A 24528-nucleotide genomic window follows, 5' to 3' on the forward strand; every position below is an offset into this window, starting at 1 on the left:
AGAATTCATAAGGATTGGCATATATTTGTACTTATGGCTAATATATATTTCCTTCCTTCCCTCCTTCCTTCCTTCCCTCCTTCCTTCCTTCCCTCCTTCCTTCCTTCCTTCCTTCCTTCCTTCCTTCCTTCCTTCCTTCCTTCCTTCCTTCCTTCCTTCCTTCCTTCCTTCTTTCCTTTCTTCTTTCCTTCCTTCCTTCCATCCTTAGCTAAGGAAAACAAAGCAAAATCAACAAAAGGATAAGGCTCATGGGATGAATTCTCAGAAAATTAGGCTCAAGCTTCCGAAAGTTTTCTCCAAGTTAGGGCCACATAAGACATACTTAATTCCTCCAGCAAAAAATTACAAGTATGACAGTACTGGAAGTTTTATCTACCAGAGAAGCTCATTAGATACTTAGCACCTAATGTTTCTACTGGGAGCAGATCACATAGGCTTCCTCTGCCTGGCATGCACCAAAATTCCAGACTCCCAGAAGGAAAACATGTGTTCAGTATAAACCACATTGTTTGTACAAACAGCATAGGCACAGTGAATCATTCTTTTCATTTGGGAAAAGGTTTATGTCAGTATAGGGAACTGTTTACCAGTAAGTTTTCAGATACTCGCAAGCAAGCTTTTCCAAAGACAGTAGTCTCAAGCCTGCTATGTTGACTTTTCTGCACAACCACCCTAAATATTTTTAATTAATATCTTGAAGTTCAGATTTATTTTCCAATTCATATCTGTTCTAAAAATGTATTACCTCTGTTATTCAAATTTGCTTAAATAGTGAAGAGGGAAATATTTCAAAAATGAAAGTTAAACTTCTTTATTCTAATCATGTATTAGCACATACACACATATATGTCACCAGAATATAGGTCTGCGAGGGCAGTTTGGTTTCCCATTGAATATTGCTGGGAGTTGGATCTCTCAGGGAGTAGACTCTGAAACAGGAATTAGCATGTAGGAAGTTTATTTTATTTATTTATTTATTTATTTATTGAGATGGAGTTTAGCTCTTGTTGCCCAGGCTGGAGTGCAATGGCATGATCTTGGCTCACTGCAACCTCCGCCTCCCAGTTTCCAATGATTCTCTTTCCTCAGCCTCCCGAGTAGCTGGGATTACAGACACAGCTAATTTTGTGTTTTTAGTTGAGACGGGATTTCTCCATGTTGGTCAGGCTGGTCTTGAACTCCTGACCTCAGGTGATCCTCTCACGTTTGCCTCCCAAGGTCCTGGGATTATAGGTGTGAGCCACCGCGCCCGGCCTTATGTATTTATTTATGTATTTATTATGAGATGGGGTCTTTGTAACCCAGGTTGGAGTGCAGTGGTGTAGTCTCTGCTCACTGCAACCTCTGCCTCCTGGATTCAAATTATTATTCTACCTCAGCCTCCCAAATAGCTGAGATTACAGGTGTGTGCCACCATTCCTGGCTAATTTCTGTGTTTTTAGTGGAGACAGAGTTTCACCATGTTGCTCAGGCTGGTCTCGAACTCCTGACCTCAAAAGATACTCCCGCCTCAGCCTCCCAAAGTGCTGAGATTGCAGGCATGAGCCACTGCACCTGGCCAGGAAATGTCTTAGTGAGCATTCTTAGGATCAACACCTGTGGGGGAAGGCTAGGAACCCGGTTTGGGCAGAGGGAGTAGGGCTATTGCGCAGCCACAGTCCCATGTACCAAGCTGATTTATCCATGACTTAAGTGTGGGCCTTTTCTTCCTCTGGCAGGATGACCCATACTCTTATCCCTGGGGAATCTGCGCTTCTGTTTATCATGTCCTTTCCAGGTCATGGCTAAGATAGTTGTCCACTTACTGTCAAAATTGGGCAAGTTACTACCAAAGGACAACCAAGTAGATCACCTGGGTGCCAAACTCATTCCTCCTCACCCCCTTATGTAGCAGCAGCGGTGAATCAGGCCGATGATCAGCTTGTCTGTGAAGCCCTCCACACCACAGTTCTGAACTGAGCTTAAGGCGCTGGTGTATTGAGGTGGATGACATGGTCTGGGATACCTGCCCATTCAGCTGGTTTGTGCCCTCCAGCACTGCTTGTGCTTGATCCCAGATCAATCACTTCTACCTCTGATGAAACTTAATGTTGAATACAGTGCCTGGCATATATTTGTGTTTAATAATTTTTGAATGAATTTATGACTAAATGAATGGCCAAATGGAAAAAAAAAAACCTTCACTCTCTGAAATTATAAACAATGCAAGTCATTCATCTCATAGAAACATAGAAATATCTCTATAATCATCCAAATTAGTGGATGATTAGATAATTGGTACTACCTCAAAATATTGTTTTTCTTACTGGCTTAACTCTGGAAGTTAGTATCCTCCTTTTGTTGATGACTCAAATTTGAGTCTTTAAAGGAAGTTATGGTATTACGCACCTCACGTGGGATATCCAGATGGCCAAAGGACATGTGAAGAGAGACTCAGCATCATTACTCATCAGCAGAATGCAAATTAAAATTACAAGATATAACCACAAATTTTGAAGATGGATGATTTCAAGTGTTGTCAAGGATGTGGAGGAATAGGGGATTCTCATACACTGCTAGTAGGAGTATAAATTTATACAACCACTTGGGAATACTCTATTAGTTTGTTTTCACACTGCTATAAAGAACTACCTGAGACTGGGTAATTTATGAAGAAAAGAAGTTTAATTGAATCACAGTCCCACAGGCTGTATAGGAAACATGGTTGGGGAGGCCTCAGGAAACTTACAACCATGGTGGAAGGGTGAAGGGGAAGCAAGCACCTTCTTCACATGGCAAAGAAGAAGAGAGAGTGAATGGGGAAGTGCTACACATTTTCAAAAAACCAGATTTCGTGAGAACCCACTATCACAAGAACACTAAGGGGGAGATCCGCCCCCAGGATTCAATTATCTCCCCCCAGGTGACTCCCCCAGCACCAGGGATTACAATTCAACATGAGATTTGGGTTGGGGACACAGGGTCAAACCATATCAAATACATTTATCATTATTTTCTATATTTAACTGATCATATACCTTCTCTATAACCCAACAATTCCAGTAATATATCAAATAGAATGGTGCATACATTTACACCAAAAGAACAAGAATATTCATAGCAGCTTTATTTTTGACAGTTCAAAACTGAATATAGCCTAAATGTCCATCAGTAATGGGATGGATAAAAATTATATATATATATGAATAATAACAGCAATACAAACAAACTATAACTCATACAACGTTATGGATAATTCTCAGTATTGAGTGAAATAGGTCAGAAATAAAAGAATATGTACAATGTGATCCCATTCATTTAAAGTTCAAAGACAGACAAAACTGTGATGTCAGAAGACAGGCTAGTAATTATTAATACCAATGGGAAGGAAGAAGTGAATAATAATTGTGAGTGACATGATGCCATCTTCCAGTATGATGATAATATTCTAGTGATTGACCTAAGTGGTGGTTACATCAGTATTTGCTTTATTATAATTTATGAGTTGGTACATTTATGATTTATGAACTTTTAATCAAGTCTCCATGGCTTTTAATGTTTGCTTTGGTTGATATTCTCATCCGTACTAATATTAAAATATTGAATTAATCCCATTTTTCCTAATGTTCAGAACAAATCAGAACATTTGAAAATACCCATGTAAATGTGAAATTCTCTTTTAAAAATCTAGCAGAAAGAGATAGTGCCTGATTTAATATTAGCTATTATAGTCCTACTATGTAGACATACTACTATGTATTATGGCCACAAATGAACAAGATATCTATACTGCTGTTGAAGGATGTATTCTAGAGATCTTTACATATACCAATTTGACAAAAGGCTCTTTAAGATTAAATAGGAGGGCCGGGCGCGGTGGCTCAAGCCTGTAATCCCAGCACTTTGGGAGGCCGAGACGGGCGGATCACGAGGTCAGGAGATCGAGACCATCCTGGCTAACACAGTGAAACCCCGTCTCTACTAAAAAATACAAAAAAAAAAAAAACTAGCCAGGCGAGGTGGCGGGCGCCTGTAGTCCCAGCTACTCGGGAGGCTGAGGCAGGAGAATGGCGTAAACCTGGAAGGCGGAGCTTGCAGTGAGCTGAGATCCGGCCACTGCACTCCAGCCTGGGCGACAGAGCGAGACTCCGTTTCAAAAAAAAAAAAAAAAAAAAAAGATTAAATAGGAGAAACAGTCTTTTTAGGGTAAGTATTGTAAGTTGCCAAAAAAGTCTAGACAAGTCAATAGGTAACTTTATTGACTGTGCCCCATGGTGTGAATTAACTATGAACAATCATATTCCCAAAAGCAAGGAGCTCAAAACTGATACCACAGGAATAGTTCCTAAAAATAGAAAACTAAAGTTTATTTTTTTCTTTAGTGTGAAACCTCATTTTTTTCTGCTTATGAACAGTTTTAAAGTGACTAAAAGCCCTAAAGGAAGAAAATAACCAAGGAGCCGTTGGTGCCCTGGAGCAAAAGAACCTGAGGGAAATTGATTCTAGGACTTGGTAAGAGGCAGATTGTTAGGGGCACATCCTTCTGATTTTGATTTTGTTAAAAAGCAGCTACAGTAGAGATAACACAACCAAAATATCCAATATTAAAAGAATAAGTCAATAACTATGTTGATATTAGGAAGTTGCAAAAATTACATTCTGGGAAAGTACATAGCTGACATAGAAAAACGCTTACCTATAATAGTAAACAAAAATTATAGTACAAAATAGGTTAGTGAAATTGTGGATGACTTATATTTATGCCTCTTAGGTTTTATATAAGAATATGTATATTTTATAATCATTTTAAATAATTTTTTTATTAAAAAAGTCAAGAGACAGTCAAGATAGACTATGGAAATTCTTGAGTCAAAATAGCAGTATAAATACTGTATGACTAATACACTACAGTATTTAAAAAAATAGTGAGAAGCAAGGTGGTACAGTAGTCCTCTCTTACCCAAGGGAGATACATTCCAAAGACCACCAGTGGATACCAAAACCATAGATAGTACTGCACCCTATGTATACTATTTTTTTTACATACATAGATATCTATGATAAAATTAAATTTACAAATTAGGCATAGGAAGAGATTAGCAGTAACTAATAATACAACTTAATTATAACAGCATACTGTAATAAAAGTTATATGAATATGGTCTCTCTCTCTCTCTCTCTCTCTCTCTCTATCTCTCTCTCTCTCTCAAAATAGCTTATTGTACTGTAATCACCTATATTTAGACTGTGGCTGACCACAGGTAACTGAAACTGTGGAAAGTAAAACCATGGATAAAGGGGGGACAAGTGTAAATGAAAATCAGCACTGACTTTGGAGCAGATAGACCAATCAGTTTTTGCCTCCATTTCTTATTATTTAATGTGGTTTTATATAAGTAACCACTCTCAGATTCCATTTTCTCACCCATAAGATGAAGAGATGAAACCCAAAACGAATGATTGGTATGAGAATTAGAGATTATTTTTTTAAATCCCTAGTTCAATAAACATTATTATCATTACTATAGTACTTTATTGAATATATATAATCAGCAGAGTAACAATGTATTCATTTGTGAGGACAGAAAAATACGTATGACAATAATTTGGAACTGCAAGTGACTGTTATGCTATTAATAATATAAACTTGCAGGAGGCTTAGCCACTATTATTTATTTAAAAACCATAATACTCAGGAGCATAGAATGGTTTCCAAACTTTCTTGACCATGACTGACACCATATTGTGATCCTATACCCACATATATATTTATATACTTTACAATTTATGAAAGTGTTTTCTCTTACTATGTGATGCATATTGATATTTCTTTTTCTGTTTTTTTTTTCTTTTCTTTTTTTAAAGAGACAGGTCTTGCACTGTTGCCCCGGCTAGAGTACAGTGGTATAGTGATTGCTCACTGTAACCCTAAACTCCCAGGCTCAAGAGATCCCCCTGCCTCAGCCTCCTGATAGCTAGGACTATAGGCATGAGCCACCATGTCCAGCTAATTTTTTGATTCTTTTGTAGAGAATATAGACAGGGTCTTGCCATGTTTTTCAGGCTGGTCTTAATCTTCTAGGGTCAAGCAGTTTCCCACCTTGGCCACCTAAAGTGCTGGGATTACAGGCATGAATCACTGCACCTGGCCCCTTTTCTGTTCTTTTTATTAATATATATTCTTTTTCCTCTTCTGTTGTTTCCTTTTCTGTTATTTTTATATTGCTATTGTAATTCAGTAAATCAATCCACTAATGAGTTGCATTCTGCAGTTTGGAAAACACTGCTCTAAAAGACATCTAGGAGATTAAATATCTTTTACCAGTAAAGTACCTCAGCTTCATCATTAGTGTCATTAGTCAGTTATTATTAAGACATTAGTGTCATCATGTTAGTTAGATCTTTTAGAAATGGGCCATATTTTGGAAGCTACTCAAAACATCCTTAATGTAATAGAAGATCATTTCATGCTGTAAGTAATATCTATAATGAGCTATATTAATTAAATATAATAATTGAATGATTGTGATTAATTCCATATTTCACCAGAAGAAATCATTTTTTAAACATGATTAATAAACTAAAGAAAATTTTAACAGGAAATAAATTATTCCCAAAGCACATTTTAAAAAGTCATTTTATTGAGATATTATTCATATACCAACAAAATTATCCTTTTAGCCTACAACTCTGTACCCTTAGCACTTCGAAAGGCCAAGGCAGGACAGTCACTTGAGCCCAGGAGTTGAGCTGCAGTGAGCTATATTCGTGCCTTCATTGCAGCTTGGGCAACAGAGCCAGACCTCATTAAAATTTTTTTTAAATAAAAATAATAAAGTGTACAACTCAATGATTTTTAGTATGTTCATGGGGTCATGCAAGCATCACTGCTAACTGATTCCAGAACATTTTCATCACCTCAGAAAGAAAGCCTATATGAATGAGCAGTTAGTTCCCAAACCTCCTTCCACTAAACTCCTGGCAATTACTAATCTGCTTTCTGTCTTTATGGTTTTCTCTGGTTTTGTTATCTCATATACAGTCGATCACGTGTCCCTTAATGATGGGGACATGTTGTGAGAAGTGTATCATAAGGCAATTTTGTCATTGTGCAAACATCGTAGAGTGTGCTTACAGAAACCTAGATGGTAGAGCCTACTACACACCTAGCTATATGGTATAGCCTACTGCTCCTAAGTTACAAACCTGTACAGCATATTACTGTACTGAACACTCTGATAATTGTAACACAATGGTAAGTATTTGTGTATCTAAACATAGAAAAGGTATAGTACAAATACTATACAGTATTATCTTACAGTATTATCTTACAGGAATACTGTCATATATGCAGTCCATTGCTGACTGAAATGTTATGTGGCACATTTCCAACTGTAAATGGGAGCATACACAATATGTGAACTTGTGTGTTTAACTTATGTCACTTAGTATAACATTTTCAAGGTTCATCCATGTTGGAACATATGCGAGTTCTTTATTCCTTTTTGTGGTGGAGTAATATTCCAGTTTTTGGATATACCACATTTTATTTACCAAATCATCAGCTGATAGATATTTACATGTTTACACCTCTTCACTATTTTGAATAATGCTACTATGAACATCCCTGTACAAGTTTTGTGTGTAAATGTTTTTAATTCTCTTTGGTGCATGCCTAAAAGTGGAATTGCTGCGTTAATTCCATTTTGTTTATCTTTTCAAGGAACTGCCAAGCTGTTTTCTGTAGTGGCTGTACCATTTTATATTTCCGTCAGCAATGTATCAGGGTTCCAGTTTCTCCACATCCTTGTCAACACGTTGTCCTTTATTTAAAAGAAATTTAACCATCCTAGTGGATGTGAAGTGGTATCTTACTGTGGTTTTGATTTGCACTTTCCTAATGACTAATGATGTTGAACATCTTTTCTTGTACTTGTTGGCCATTTCTATACAGATAGCCTTCCATGTGCATGAATTCTGCATCCATGAATTCAACCAACTGTGGATCAAAAAAATTGGAGAAAAAACAATAATAATAATACAATAATAATAAATAATTTTAAGAACCAAATACAGTATAACATCTATTTATATAGCATTTACTTTTGTATTATATATAAGTAATCTAGAGATGAGTTAAAGTATACTGGATTATGTGTGTACATTATATGGAAATATGGCACCATTTTATGTAAGGGACTTGAGCATCTGTGAATCTTGGTATCCATGGGGGTCCTGGAACCAATCACCCATGGATATAGAGGGACAACTGTATCTTCTTTGGAGAAATGTCTATTCAAGTCCTTTGCCTATTATTAAATTGGCTTGTTTGTCTCTGTTATGTTGCATTGAGAGCATTTTATATTCTGGGTCTGAGAGCTTATCAGATAAAAGATTTACAATTTTTTTCCCCATTCTATGGATGGTCTTTTTACTTTCTTGATGATATCTTTAGAAACCCAAAAGTTCTCTATTTTGATAAAGACCATCATCTGCTTTTTCTTGGTTACTTGTGTTTTAGGTGTCATATATAAGAAGTCATCGCCTAACCTATGTTTTCTTCTGAGAGTTTTATAGTTTTAGCTCCCTTTTCACCCATTTTGAGTTCATTTTTGTGTATGATATGAGGTAGGCATCCAATTTCACTCTTTTGCCTGTATTTATTCAGTTGTCCTAGCACTGTAGGTTGAAGACACTATACTTTGCCAATTAAATGGTCCTGGCAGTCTTGTAAAAAAAAATTGACCATAACATATGGGTTTACTGTTAGACTCCCAGTTGTATTTCATTGATCTATAACCCTATCCTTATGCCAATACCATGCTGTCTGGATGACTAACTTTTTAGTGAGTTTAAAATCAAGAAGTGTGAGTACTCAAATTTTATTGTTCTTTTTCAAGATTGTTTTGGTTATTCAGAGTCCCTTTAATTTCCACGTGGATTTAGGATCCACTTGTCAGTTTCTTCACAAAATATAGCTGGTGTTTTGATGAAGAGTGTGTTGAATCTGTAGATCACTTTGGGTAGTATTGCCATCTTAACAATATTAAGTCTTCTAATCCAAGAACATGAATTTCTTTCTATTTATTTAGATCTTCTTTAATTTCTTTCATAGATAGTTTATAGATTTTAGTGTACAAATCTTGCAATTCTTTGGCTAAATTTATTCCTAATGCTGTATTCTTTTTGATGCAGTTTGAAATAGAATTATGTTTTAAATTTCATTTTAGGACTATATATTGCATTAGTCTAGAAATACAGTTGATTTTTGCATATTGATCTTAAATCCAGAGACCCTGGATCTCATAAATGCATGCGTGTGTCTGTGTCTGTATGTGTATGTGTATGTGTATGCCCTAGTATTTTCTATACATAAGAACATGTCACCTAAATAGAGATCATTTTACTCCTTTATTTTCTTCTTCTTTTTTTCTTCTTTTTTTTACTCCTTCTTTTCCCTTCAATTTGGATGCCTTTTATCTATTTTTCTTGCCTAATTCTATACAATGTTGAATAGAAGTGGTAATAGTGAACGTCCTTAACTTGTTCCTTATCTTAGAGAGAAAGCTTTTGGTTTTTACGTTAAATATAATGTTGGCTGTAAATTTTGTTCATAGATTTTCTTTATTAGGTTTAGTGCTTAGAGATAAATTTATAGCTGTAAATATATTTTAAAGGAATCATTTCAAATAAAAAATCAAATCTTCTACCTTAAGAAACTTGAAAAAGAGGAGTAAACCAAACCCCAAACAAGCAGAAACAAGAAAATAAGAGTAATATTTGCCTCATAAAATAAGTAGGAAGGTGTTCTCTCCTATTTCATTTTTATGAAGTGTGCATGAAGGATTGGTTTTACATATGTATGATCTAATGTTTGGTAGAATTTACCAGTGAAGCCATCTGGTCTTGGTCTCAGTGGTTGCCCTGGGAATTACAATTAGGATATTAATTTATAACAATCTACTTTAGGTTCAAATGAACTTAATTTCAGTAGTGTACCAAAAGATCTTTCCTATGTAGCTCCATTCCCTCCACCTTACTTTGTGCTGTTATTGTCATACAAATTACAAATTTATACATTTTGTTTCCATCAACAGATTTACAATTATTGCTCATGCAGTTATTTTGTTAATCAGTTAGGAGATTTAAAAATAATTACAAACAAAAACTATATTTATCCTATTTTTATGTTTACCTATGTAGTTACCTTTACTAGTTTCCTTTATTTTTTCATGTGAATTTACACTACTATCAAATGTCCTTTTATTTCAACACAAAAATCTACTATTTTTATAGGGCAGGTTCACCGATGATTAATTCCTTCTGTTTTTCCTTATCTGGAAATGTCTTAATTTTTCTTTTATTTTAGAAGGATAGTTTTGTTGCATATAGGATTCTTAGTTGAAAGTCTTTTTCCTTTAGCACTTTGAATATTTCATCTCACTGCCTTCAGGCCTTCATAGTTCCTGATGAGAAATCAGTTGTTACTCCTATTGAAGATCCCTTATACAGACTGAGTTGCTTCATTCTAGCTGCTTTCAAGATTCCCTCTTTGTGTTGGCTTTTGATAGTTTGATTATGATGTGTCTGGATATTCATCTTGGAATTTGTTAGGTTTCTTAAATTTGTAGATCAATATTTTTAATGAAATTTGGGAAATTTTTAGCTATTATTTTTCAAATAATCTATCTGTCCTTTTCTCTTTACCCTCTCCTTCTGGGACACTTATTATACATATGTTGGTATAGTTGATGGTGTTTTACAGGTCTCTGAGACTGTTCAGTTTTCTTTAGTGGGGGCCATAGGCTCTTGCCCCTAAAGTTTACTAAAAATCACAGACATGAATCAGATTTATTAATAGGAGAAAAGGCACACAAATTTATTTAATATGTATACATGGGAATCTTCAGAATGAAGACCCAACTTCCCAATGAGTTATAGAAACTTATATACCATTTTGAGGTTACAGAAAGAGTAGGGGCTTAGATTCTGATTTTAAAAAAGGTTATAGGAGCAGGGAGAAGACGTTTAGCAAACAAAGGTGGACTTTTTATGTAGATGAAGTCACCATCAAAGAGAATAGATGGTAAATGTTTCTTCTCAGACTTTTAAATGTGTCAGACTTTCAATCTCTCCTAGATCTGGGGAAAAGCATAGAAAGGGAAGTGGCACAGCTGCATTAGTGGAGATTCTCCACATTAATGCAAATGTTCCCCACTTAAGACAGCTTTGTAAGGCCATTTCTGCCTGCTGGCCAAGAGACTGACATTTCAAAATATGTCAAAGAACTATATTTTGGGGGAAAATATTTTAATTTCCTTCACTTTATTCTTTGTTATCTGTTGCTCAAACCAGATGATCTTAGTTGACGAATCTTTAACCTCACTGACTCTTGTGCCTGCTCCAATCTGCTGTTGAGCTCTTCTAGTGAATTCTTCATTTCAGTTATTTTCTTTTTCAACTCCAGAATGCCTATTTGGTTCTTTTTAAATAATTTATTTCTCTTATTAGTATTCTTGATTTGGTGAGACATCATTCTCATAATTTCCTCTATAGATATGATTTCCTTTAGTTCTTTAAACATATTTAAACAGTAGATTTAATGTCTTTCTCTATTAAGTCTAACATCTGGACTTCCTCAGGGAAAGTGTTTATTAGTCGCTTTTTTTCTTGTATAAGAGCCATTTTTTTGTCTCGTCTCATATATTGTAATTTTTTTTTTTGAAAACTGGATGTTTTTAAAAATATAACGTGGCCACTCTGTATATTAGTTTCTTTCCCCTCCCCAGGGTTTGTTGTTGTCAGTGTTTTTGTGGCTGCTTGTTTAGTGACTTTTCTGAAATAATTATGTAAAATCTGTATTCTTTGTTGGGGTGGACACTGAAGTCTCTGCTGAGTTAGCTTAGGGGTCAGCTAATGATTGAACAGATTTCTTTAAATGCCTAGAATCAATAAATCTCCTAGCCTTTGCTGATGGGCTCTGTGTGTGTGTGTTGGAGCATGCCTTCAGCAGCTGGCTAGGCAAATTACAACTCTACCTTATTCTTTACTTCCTGCTTGTGCAGAGCCTCAAGGTCAGCCAGAGGCAAGAGCTTAGGGACTTTTCAGGCCTTTCCTGAGTATGCACACAGTCCTATGCATCCCCACAGTTACACATGTATATGCTCTTCTAGATTCCAAGAAATATAATGGAGCTTATTAACACTCATTGCGCAGCTTTTCCTTTTTTTAAGAGACAGAGTCTCACTCTGCTGCCTAGACATGATCTCAGCTCACTGCAACCTCTGCCTCAGGCTCAAGTGATTCTCATGTCTCATCCTCCCAAGTGGCTGAGATTACAGGCATGCAGCACCACGCCTGGCTAATTTTTTTCTTTCTTTCTTTTTTTTGTATTCTTAGTACAGGTGGGGTTTCATCATACTGGCCAGGCTGTTCTCATACTCCTGGCCTCAAGTGATCCACTTGCCTCCCTTAGCCTCCCAAAGTGCTGGGATTACAGGTGAGAGCCACTGAGCCTGGCCTCTCAGCTTTTCCTTTTAAGCTTCCTGGTAAGCCTATTTTTTTCCTCAATTGTTATCTACTAACTCCTGGCAGCTCTGAAATTAAACAATGGTTTCTTATTGTTCCATGCCCCTAGGGAAAAGGCTATTTACACTGGACCATCTCCAAGTTACGGTCAAATAAAGATAGCTTTGTAAGTGGTCTTTCAAGTAATCACCAGACTATTTAAATAATGAAACTCCTCTCGGAATGAAATAGGTGTTAAAGGAGCTCCAGCCCTATTCTGCCCCTTATGGTGTCTGCCAGGCTACTGGGTTTTCACTGCAATTGTGCACTGTTGGTTTTCAAGGCTACCATGGAGCTGGGGATGAGAGCCAGGGGAACAGTGGATAGGCATAGGGCAAGTTAAAATGTTCCAAAGCTCAGTGTTGGAAGTTTCAGCCATTTGTTTCTGTTGTTGTTATTTTATAAATTCTCCAGGATTGTTGCAACATTTTCGTTAATTTCCAGAGTTTTGATAAAGTTGCTTCTAACCATATTTGCCAATTTGTCATCACTTTTATGCAGAAGAGAATTTTATCCTTCATTTTAATGAGGAGAAAATGACAGGTTCTTACTCATCATTTTACTGCCATCACCCCCTAACTAAGAAAGTTTTTAGGAAATTGAAGTGGCCTTTTACTCTCTCAAGTCAGAGTGTAAGGTAGGTTGGCTTTTTAATGCCACATAAGTCATTAATGGAAAAAGGATCTCATGGAAATCTAAGAAAAGAAATTCATGGATCTGTCTTATCCCTCATTAGACAGAACTTTCCACATTAGGGCACCTGACATGCTGCTTCCCAGCCTTTGAATTATCTACCCTTAAGCTGTATGCCTCTGTAGCTGTGGAGATGATATGCTATAACAGAAGGCTGCCTAAGATTTGCACTGTAAGCAGAAACTATTCACAGGAAGGTTTCCATGTGAGGGTCTATCGGGGTAGGGGGTGGGGAACAAGGTACAATATACCTTTCTCCCTGTGTGGCCTATAATGTTTTTGTTGTACATAATGGTGACTGAAAAATTATGATTAACACTTATTTATTTCAGTGGAAGATATAATCCAGCTAAGCAGAAGACAGTGAGTGCCAAGAAAGGACCAGTAAAAAAGATTACAAGATCAAACCATCTTCCAGAACTCCATCTATGATTCCAGAACTGGGTGGATTTCTATTTCTTCCTTTTTCCATTTATAATATTCAACTTATGAAGTTAATGGTCAGCTCATTTCTTCAGGGAATAAAATAAATAAGAACTGCCAAATTTTTCTTTAGCTCCTTTTCCAGATGTGTATTCCTTTGTTTGCATAAAAGTAATTTTCTCCAGTGACCCTAAAGTATGAAGTGCTTGAGAGTTTTAAAATATCGTAGGGAATCTGAAGGCTGGCATCGTTACACTTGCTTTTAATGATACACCCATGATCTGCTCTGATAGAAACATTGCTATTCTATTTGGTTTCTAGTTGACTGTCAGTGAAAAGTGTGTATTCATAAAACCCTTTTGCCATTTTGGGCTGGATCTTGCTCAGTTTTTTAAATTGCAGGTTTAAACAAAGTCGAAAATCAAGTCCATTTTAAGTTTTGACTTGAACTATTATGGTATTGTAGAACAACCTTAGATCATAAATAAACTTGTTTGTAGTCTCCACTCTGCCATGAACTTAGGAGATCTTGGGCAAGTCCCTTCACCTCTTGTTTATTTCCCACACCTGTAAAATGACTGAGGCAAAACTGTACACTTTCTGAGGTTTTTTACAATTCTAGAAAACCAGTATTTATTCAATCATAAGGTCCTATCACTTACTTAGCACTAGTGATTTAAGTCATTTTGTGACGTGTGGTAATTCATAGTGATGGACTAATTCTTTAGACCAAACTGCAATTGTTCACAATCCTCAAGTCCAGACGTGGAGATAGAATGAGAATAGAAAAGAGTTCTTTTGAGGCATTTATAAAATGTATTGAATCCTCTCACTCGTGGTTAGACTGTTTTTGTCTTTTAGATAGTTTTTGTAACTGTCACCTAGGTCTGGAACATGTAACTTATTTGTCCACTTTAATAAGTGAAATCACTGGACTTCAAATTTATAGAAATCACCTAGAGATAAGTATAGTTTCCAGCTAATGGTGTTCTCATCCTATATCTGGCAGTAAACCTAAATTCAATTCTGTATCACCAGTAATGAATACCAAATGCATTTCTGTAACTACTTCTATAAAAGTTTATTTTCTTTCTTTAAGGAAGAATATATAAATTTCATATAGCCAAAAATATTTTAAGTTACTTTAAAATGTAATGTGGAAAAATATAAAGTAACTTTCTATAAATTATTCTACATTAGAATTATTCATAAATATTTTCCCCTATTCTTTAGCTAACTATTGATATTAGGTGCCTTGACCCATATCATTAGACAAATATTAGATTTTTATGTCTTATACCATCTTTCTCAGCATTAGTAGAAAATTAATAATTAAAATAATAATTATAGGACGGGTGTGGTGGCTCACACCTGTAATCCTAGTACTTTGGGAGACCAAGGCAGGCAGATCACTTGAGTCCAGGAGTTTGAGAACAGCCTGGCCAACATGGCAAAACTTGTCTGTACTAAAAAGGGAAAAAATACAATTAGCCTGGAGTGGTTGTGCACGCCTGTAATCCCAGCTACTCGGGAGGCTGAGGCATGAGAATCACTTGAACCCAGGAGGCAGAGGTTGCAGTGAACTGAGATCATGCCACTGCACTCCAGCTTGGGAGACAGAGCAAGACTCTGTTTCAAAAAAAAAAAAAATCATTATTATAATAATTATAATTATCAATGAAAAATAAACACATTTTTTCCTTTCATACAGAGCTAAGTAAGCTATTGTGGGGACTATTGAGGAACATTTAAAGTTATCTCAATCACTGGGATAAAATATTAGTTGAACATCTTATCACAGGGACTCTATTACATTTAAGTGTTGGTTCTGCAGGAGCTACTTTGGGATACTTTTCAGATGCCATAAAATGTCTGTATTAAACAGAATGATGGAATGTTGAGAGAATATAAAGAACTGAAATGAGGGACTCCAAGATCTGTATTCTAATACCAGTTTTGCCACTTATAAGCTTCTGACTTTGGTAAATAACTTTTCATATCTTCAGTTTTATCCTTTATAATTACTGCCTTGAGATTGCTGTGCAGATAAAGGGTACTTACCACATATTTATTTCTTTACTTCTTTATAGCCTCTTTCCCACTAGAAGGGATGTGAGTTAGCTTTTACTAATATAGAGGTATCAAAAAATACCTACAAGATAAAAGATGAAAATTAAAATTAAAATTTAGCAAGAATTTCCAACCAAGAAAAGTTTTAGTTTTAAGCTTTCTACCAGTCAGTGCAAAGAAGCAATGACTGCTTTCCTCTGTAGAAGGAATATACAAGTAGAGAAAAAGTTTTATCTAATTCTAAGCTCTGAAAATAATTTTGTCATAAAGAAAATGCAATTACTGGCCTGGCATGGTGGCTCACACCTCCTGTCACTTTGGGAGGGTGAGGCAGGTGAATTGCTTGAGCCCAGGAGTTCCAGACCAGCCTGAGCAACATGGCAAAACCCCATCTCTACAAAAAATACAAAAATTAACCAGTTGTGGTGACACATGCCTGTGGCCTAGTACTCAGAAGGCTGAGGTAGGAGGATCACTTGAGCCAGCCCAGGAGGTGGAGGCTGCAATGAGCCACTGTACTCCAGCCTAGGCAACAGAGTAAGACCCTGTCTCAAAGAAAAAGAAAAAAAATCTAATTATTTGCTGCAATAACTGCAGCAAAAATGACAGTTTAGGGTCTTCGATACTCAAACATGTATTGACTTCAGTAGTTGTTTTCTTTCATTGGAAAGTTCAGAAATCATAAAGCAAAACCATCAGTAAAACAACATAAAAAATTTTAAGATATCTAAATGTATTACAAAATATCAGGACATACCATTTTTAAAAACAAATTTTGCCATAATAAAAAAGACAGATCATGAGTACTGACATGAGTATGAAGAACCTGGAACCCTCATATGTTGCTGGTGGGGATGCAAAGTGATACAGCCACTTTGGAAAACTGTCAGTTTCTCAAAAGGTTAAACATGGAGTTACTATATGACACAGCAAGTCTCTTCGGTATATGCCCAAGAAAAATGGAAACCTATGTCCACGTAAAAACATGTACAGGAAGGTTTGTGGTACTATTATTCAAATAGCCAAGAAGTGGAAACAACCCAAATGTTCATCAGCTGATGATTCGGTAAATAAAATGCAGTATATTCCAGCAATGGATATTATTTGGCAGTAGAAAGGAATGAAATGCTGATATATGCTACAACATGGGTAAACCTTGGAAACATTATCCTAAGTGAAATAATGGAATAACAAAAGACCATATATTGCATAATTCCATTTATATGAAATGTCAAAAAATAGGCAAATCCATAGAGACAGAAAATAGATCAGTAGTTGCTGAGGGTTGGCGGAAGGGTAGGTGATGGAGAATGACTGCTGATGGGTACAGGATTCCTTTTTGGGGTGATGAAAATGTTCTAAAATTGATTGCAGTGACAGTTGCACAACTCTGTGAAAGTAATGAAAACTATTGTATACTTTAAGTGGGTTAATGGTATGTTTTGTGATTTATACCTCAGTAAGGTTGTTGTAAAAATGTTAAATATATGTTATTTTAATATTAATTAGTAGATAAATGTTAATGAAATATTATTTGATCTTTCTCAAAAATATGATCCTAAAAATACAAAAATGTATCATCACTAGTGCTATTACTGGGTATAGAGCTTACTTTTTATTTATTTGTGTGTGTGTGTGTGTGTAAAAATACAATAAACTGGTTGGAACATCTGCTTTGTTAGCATATTTGTACCTTCTCTGCCCTTATTCATGTTCTATTCACATCTCTTCACACAGACCCCTCTTAAAAGAAGAATTGGACCCTTTAGAGGTAAGCTGCTTGGAGACATTGGGTTTCAGTGCTGCCGGTGTGGCTGGACCAGAGAACAGGACATGCCTTGGATAAAAAGCTCTCTGGCGGCCGGGCGTGGTGGCTCACGTCTGTAATCCCAGCACTTTGAGAAGCCAAGGCGGGCGGATCACAAGGTCAGTTGATCAAGACCATCCTGGCTAACATGGTGAAACCCCGTCTCTACTAAAAATACAAAAAAATTAGCCAGGCGTGGTGGCGGCGCCTGTAGTCCCAGCTACTTGGGAGGCTGAGGCAGGAGAATGGTGTGAACCCAGAAGGCAGAGCTTGCAGTGAGCTGAGATGTGCCACTGCACTCCAGCCTGGGCAACAGAGTGAGACTCCATCTCAAAAAAAAAAAAAAAAAAAGCTCTCTGGCCCACCTGCTTACATGGGTCCTCAACCTTGGCTCTGTGTCAGACTCACCTGAAGAGCTTAAAGTAAAATACTCAGACACGTGCACCACCCCCAGGATTGTGATCTCACATGTATTTCTTTAAGCCTCCCCCCAGGAAATTGTGCAGAAAAGATTGGGACCCACTCTGCTGGTTCAGTGTGGCTCCCTCTCTCAAACTGAGTGAAACTTCTTCCAACTCTCCTCAAGCTGACTTCACCTTGCTCTTTTTATTTTTACTTTTTTACAGTGAGAGATAAGGATTTTCTTTTTTCTTTTTTGTTATTTATTTCAATTTTTATTTTAGATTCAGGGGTAGCTGTGCAGTTTGCTACCCTGGTATATTGTGTAACAGTGAGATTTGGGGCACAAATAATCCCATCACCCAGGGACTGAGCATACTAGCCAACAGTTGTTTGTCAACGTTTGCTCTTCTTTCCTCCTCCACCCTCTAGTGTTCCCCAGTGTCTATTGTTGCTATCTTTATGTCCATGAGTACCCAGTGTTTGGCTATCACTTGTAAGCAAGAACATGCAGTATTTGGTTTCCTGTTCCTGTATTAATTTGCATAGGAAAATGGCCTCCAGCTGCATCCATATTGTTACAAAGGACATGATTTCATTTCTTTTATGACTGTATAGTATTCCATGGTGTATATCAGGAGTCCCTAGTCTCTGGCTGTGGACTGTTACCTGTCCATGGCCTGTTAGGAACTGGGCTGCCCAGCAGGAGGTGAGCTGCAGGCGAGCAAGCATTACCACCCGAACTCCACCTCCTATCAGATCAGCAGCAGCATTAAATCCTCATAGGAGCACAAAGCCTATTGTGAACTGTGCATGTGAAGGATCTAGGTTGCATACTTCTTATAAGAATCTAATGCCAGATGAGAATTTAACTAATGACTAATCTGAGGTGGAACATTTTCATCCCAAAACCATCTCCTCCCAACAATGCAGTCCGTGGAAAAATTGTTTTCCATGAAACCAGTCCTTGGAGTCAAAAGGGTTGGGAACCACTGGTGTATATGTAGCACATTTTCCTTATTCAATCCACTGTTGATGGGTACCTAGGCTGATTCTATGTCTTTACTATTGTGAATAGTGCTGCAATGAGCATGCAAGTGCATCTGTCTTTTTAGTAGAAAGATTTGTTTTCTTTTGGATATATATACCCAGTAATAAGATTGCTGGGTCAAATGGTGTTTTAAGTTCTTTAAGAAATCTTCAGACTGCTTTCCACAGTGGCTGAACTAATTCACATTTCCACCAACAGTGTCTAAGTGTTCCCTTTTCTCCATAGCCTCACCAGCATCTGTTGCTTTTTGACTTTTCAATAATAGCCATTCAGACTGGTATTAGATGGTGTCTTATGGTGGTTTTGATTTGCATTTCTCTGATGATTAGTGATGTGGAGCATTTTTTTCATGTTTGTTGGCCACTTGTATATCTTCTTTTGAGAAGTGTCTGTTCATGTCTCTTGCCCATTTTTTTTTAATGGGGTTATTTTTTGCTTGCTGAGTTGTTTCAGTTTCTTATAGGTTCTGGATATTAGACATTTGTCAGATACATAGTTCGTGGATATTTTCTCCCATTCTGTAGGTTTTCTGTTTACTCTGTTGCTAGTTTCTTTTGCTGTGCATAAGCTCTTTAATTAGGTCCCATTTGACAGTTTTTGTTTTGGTTGCAATTGTTTTTGAGACTTAGTCATAAATTCTTTCGCAAGGCCGATATCCAGAATGGTGTTTCCAGGGGCCAGGCCTAGTAGCTCATGCCTGTAATCCCAACACTTTGGAAGGCCAAGGCAGGAGGATTGCTTGAACCCAGGAGTTTGAGACCAGCCTGGGCAACATAGTGAGACTGCCATCTCTACAAAAAGTAAAAAGTTAGCCAGGCATGGTGGTGCACGCCTGTGGTCTCAGCTGCTTGGGAGGCTAAGGTGGGAAGATCACTTGAGCCTGGCAAGTCAAGGCTGCAGTGAGCTGTGATCATGCCACTACACTCCAGGCTAGGTGACAGAATGAAACCCTGTCTCAAAAATAAAAAATAAAAAAAAAGGTTTCCTAGGTTTTCTTCTAGGATTCTTATAGTTTGAGGACTTACATTTAAATCTTTAATTCATTTTGAGGTAATTTTTGCATATGGTGAAAGGTTGGGGTCCAGTTTCATCTTTCTGTATACAGCTAGCCAGCTATCCCAGCACCATTTGTTGAATAGAGAGTCCTGTCCTTATTGCCTAATTTTGTTGACTTTGTTGAAGATCAGATGACTGTAGGTATGTGGCTTTTTCTTCTGGGTTCTTTATTCTGTTCCATTGGTCTATGTGTCTGTTTTTGTGCCAGTACCATGCTGTTTTGATTACTGTAGCTTTACATGTAGTTCGAAGTCTGGTAAAGTGTTGCCTGTGGCTTTTTCCTTTTTGACTAAGATTACTTTGGCTATTCGGGCTCTTTTTTGCTTCCACATGAATTTTAAAATAGTTTTTCTAGGTCTGTGAAAAATGTTAGTATTTTGACAGGAATAGTATTGAATCTGTAGATTGCTTTGGGCAGTATGGCTATTTTAACAATATTGATTCTTCCAATCCATGAACATGGAATGTTTTTCCATTTGTTTATGTCATCTGATTTCTTTTAGTGGTGGTTTATAGTTCTCCTTGTAGAGATCTTTCACCTCCTTGGTTAGATGTATTCCTAGGGGGTTTTGTATGTGTCTTTGTGTATGTGGCTATTGTAGATTGGATTGCATTCTTGATTTGGCTCTTAGCTTGAATGCTATTGGTGTATAGAAATGCCACTGATTTTTTGTACATTGATTTTGTATCCTGAAACTTTACTGAAGTTGTTTATCAATTCCAGGAGCCTTTTGGCAGAGTCTGTAGGGCTTTCTATGTATAGGGCCATTGAAGAGAGATAGGTTGACTTCTTTTCCTGTGTAGATGTTTTTTTTTTTTTTTTTTCTTTCTCTTGTCTGATTGCTCTGGCTATCTCTTCCAGTACTATGTTGAATAGAAAAGAGCTATTTTTGGGAGAATTTTCCAACCAAGATGTCAAAACAATAATGATGAGAGCATTATATGCTAATTCCCAATATTTTCCTTTGACTTGTTTAACTTTAAATAATCCAATTTTTTTACTTAATGACCTTGTAGAGATATTTATAAAACACCTTTTGATTTTTGACTGGGGATGGATTTTTTAAAAATGTATAAAGAGCTATATAGTATTGATTTCTAATAAATTATTTCTACCTTTTCATTATCTTAATTAGTTTTATCATGTATAGGAGATTCCAAAGCAGAGTTACCTATATCAGTTTTAGTACTATTATATTCATATTTTACTGGATAAGAAATTACTTATTTGGGACTAAGAATTATTCTTGCAACAGAAACTTATCAGTAACACTATTTGATTGCTTTTTGCTGTGTGCCCAAGTGAGCACCTGTCTAGACTTCTATACTATGTGTATTGTATTAATTTTGTTCATAAATTAAGTAATTGAGTTATAGATACTAATTTAATATGTAAAAAATTTAGATTGTTGATTTTAAATATCAGAATAACCAAATTGTAACAACAGCGCTAGGATTTTGGCATTTAAAAAGGCAGAGTAGGCCGGGCACGGTGGCTCAAGCCTGTAATCCCAGCACTTTGGGAGGCCGAGACGGGCGGATCACAAGGTCAGGAGATCGAGACCATCCTGGCTAACACAGTGAAACCCCGTCTCTACTAAAAATACAAAAAAAAAACTAGCCGGGCGAGGTGGCGGCGCCTGTAGTCCCAGCTACTCGGGAGGCTGAGGCAGGAGAATGGCGTGAACCCGGGAGGCGGAGCTTGCAGTGAGCTGAGATCTGGCCACTGCACTCCAGCCTGGGTGACACAGCAAGACTCCGTCTCAAAAAAAAAAAAAAAAAAAAAAAAAAGGCAGAGTATGCCAGAATATTAAAAACTGCCATTAAAATCACTAAACATAATTGAGATATGAAAAAGTACCTTTAAAATAATAAAGCACTACATAAATATGAGATCATATCATATATTTGACAGTAGGACATTATTTTTACAGGTTAACATTCAATTAATCTGACTATGAATTAGAAAAATCTTGAATTTATAGAGTTCATTTAACTTTATTAAAGCAATTTGCCAACTCAGCTACAGAAATACAGAAAATATTACTATCTGGAGAACTACCCAATCGTAAGTTTATCATCGTTGGAATTGTTTAAGCAGAGATTAGGTGACCATTCCTCAGAGATACTATAGGAAGGATTCCTGCAGTGGCGGAGGTGTGTATTTGGTTGCTGTCAATGTGCCTTCTGATACTAAGATTCTGTGATTCCCTGTTCATATATCACACAACAAAATGTGAGACAAAAATAACTCCCTAAAATATATGTTAATTACACCATATAGGTTGTATACATATAGACTGTAAATATAAGCTTTCAAAAATGTTTTGCCATTAGCTAATAACTAACAAAATCAGTTTTATTAAGGTGGTTTTGTGTTTACATTGCATGGTGTTCAATGAGCTTCTTATATCTGTAGTTTTCATCAAATGTGGAAAATTTGGGACCATTTTTATATTATTTTTCTGCCCTTTCCTGTCCTCCTGGGCCTTTAATTACAGCCTGTTGTAAACCACTTGATATTGTTCTTTTTGGTTCTTTTTTTAGATCTTCTGTTGCTGTATTTATGTTTTCCGTTAAATAATTGGATAGGCATATAATGACTGTTTTAGCATACTTATTTGCTGATTACAGTATCTTTTTCATTTCTCAGTCTCTTTCTGGTGATTGATTTTTTCTCCTGGTTTTAGGTCTCATTTTCTGCTTCTTGTAAGATCTACTAATTTATATTAGATGCTAGGCATTGATGATTTCACATTGCTGGTTATAGATTTATTCTTATAGGCAGTTAAATGACTTGCAGTTCAGTTTCTTCTTTTCAAGCCTTTGTTAGGGTAAATATAGAGTGATCTTTGCCCTAGAGAGAGTTTAGCACCATGTCTAAGGCATAACTATTGTGGGATCGCTAGTAAATTCTGTGAGTGATCAGCTGGGACACTCAACTCTTGCTGGTTGGAACTCAGATGCCTCACAGGCTTGTGTGGCACTCTGCTTCACCTCGTAGAGTTTTACTCTAGGCTTACGTGTCTTAATATCCAGCCGACTCTCAAGGGGACCCTAAGCAGATTTCTGGAGTTCTGTTTTTACATATCTGTTTGCTCTCTGGTGCTGTGCCCTGCAACTTCAGCCACTTCAGCCTCCCTGAACTCCAGCCTCTGTCTTCTCCACTACATGAAACCACCATGCTTTGTTTGGGATCACCTACCCTGCTCTGGGTCTGTACCTGCAGGTAGAAATCTAGAACGATGGATAGGCCTCACGTCATTCCTCTCAGGGGTCATAGTCTTAAGGTGCATGTCAATATCTGCAGTTGTTTCATATATTTTTGTCTACTTTTCTGTTTCTTCACAGTAAGAAGCTAAATCTTTCCCGTTACTCTCAATGCCAGAAGTAAAGGATAAAGCATTAAAATAAAAGCAAAGAAAATATTTTAAAATCTAATATAAAAATCCATTTTGCTATGCATCTGTAACTTTTTTTATGTTATCACCTAAATATGTTTTTCTCACCTTAATCACTGAAATTTGCACTGGATAAAATGACTGGATGGGGCTTTGTCTTACCTTGGTGAGGAGGTAAGTATATTCTGGGACAAAAGAGCAAAAGTATTTATTTGGTGATCAAATTGATGGTCTGTGGCAAAGACTGTTGCTATACACCCACCAAACTGTTTTCTTTTTCTGTGGGACACAGAACTAGGCTACATTTTGTATGTGTTAAACACTTTGTTTGCCAGCGTGTGATGGTGCACACATACTTCTTTGCTTAGTGATACATGCATGAAACAGTTTAGTAGTGTGTGGTATGTATGCTACTGTGTTTAGAGATGGGGTGTGAAACACACCGTGTGCACCTAGGTGTGACCCTGCGACTGACTTCAGGCCAATGTAACCTAGACGTAAGTGATAGATGTCATTTCTGTGACTAGCCCATTAAAACCTCCCAGGTGATCCTTCTTGTTTGTGCTTTAAAAAAAAAGTATGTTATGGGTGGACATGGAGGGTCTAAAAGCAAATTCCACAAGGCCTCAGGGATAGCAGATCCACAAGGTAGACGAAAATTGGGTCCCCGAATCACTTCATCTAGCACATCCATTCCTCTCACTTTGCTAATCCTCATTTGATTTTTTTTTTTTTTTGAGACGGAGTCTCGCTCTGTCACCCAGGCCGGAGTGCAGGGGCCGGATCTCAGCTCACTGCAAGCTCCGCCTCCCAGGTTTACGCCATTCTCCTGCCTCAGCCTCCCGTGCAGCTGGGACCACAGGCGCCCGCCACCTTGCCCAGCTAGTTTTTTGTATTTTTTAGTAGAGACGGGGTTTCACCGTGTTAGCCAGGATAGCTTCAATCTCCTGACCTCGTGATCCGCCCGTCTCGGTCTCCCAAAGTGCTGGGATTACAGGCTTGAGCCACCACGCCCAGCCCCTCATTTGATTTTTATGTGAGGGAAAAGGAAATCCTTTTGTATTTTTCTGTGTGTGTTAAGA

At 37.0% G+C, this 24528-nt stretch overlaps 1 protein-coding gene across 3 annotated transcripts in view; it reads left to right on the top strand.

The window, feature by feature from the left end:
* Window positions 1-14079, top strand: part of CCDC169 (coiled-coil domain containing 169) — a 66299-nt gene extending 52220 nt beyond the window's left edge. For all 3 annotated transcript variants that reach the window (XM_010383107.2, XM_010383106.2, XM_010383108.2), the window contains one exon: window positions 13572-14079. In XM_010383107.2, coding sequence (XP_010381409.1) covers window positions 13572-13671 — 100 coding nt within the window. In that variant the 3' untranslated portion in view covers window positions 13672-14079. The remainder of the gene's footprint in view (window positions 1-13571) is intronic.
* Window positions 14080-24528: the final 10449 nt, after the last annotated feature.

The sequence above is a fragment of the Rhinopithecus roxellana genome, chromosome 18, assembly GCF_007565055.1.
Source record: "Rhinopithecus roxellana isolate Shanxi Qingling chromosome 18, ASM756505v1, whole genome shotgun sequence".
Classification (NCBI taxonomy): domain Eukaryota; kingdom Metazoa; phylum Chordata; class Mammalia; order Primates; family Cercopithecidae; genus Rhinopithecus; species Rhinopithecus roxellana.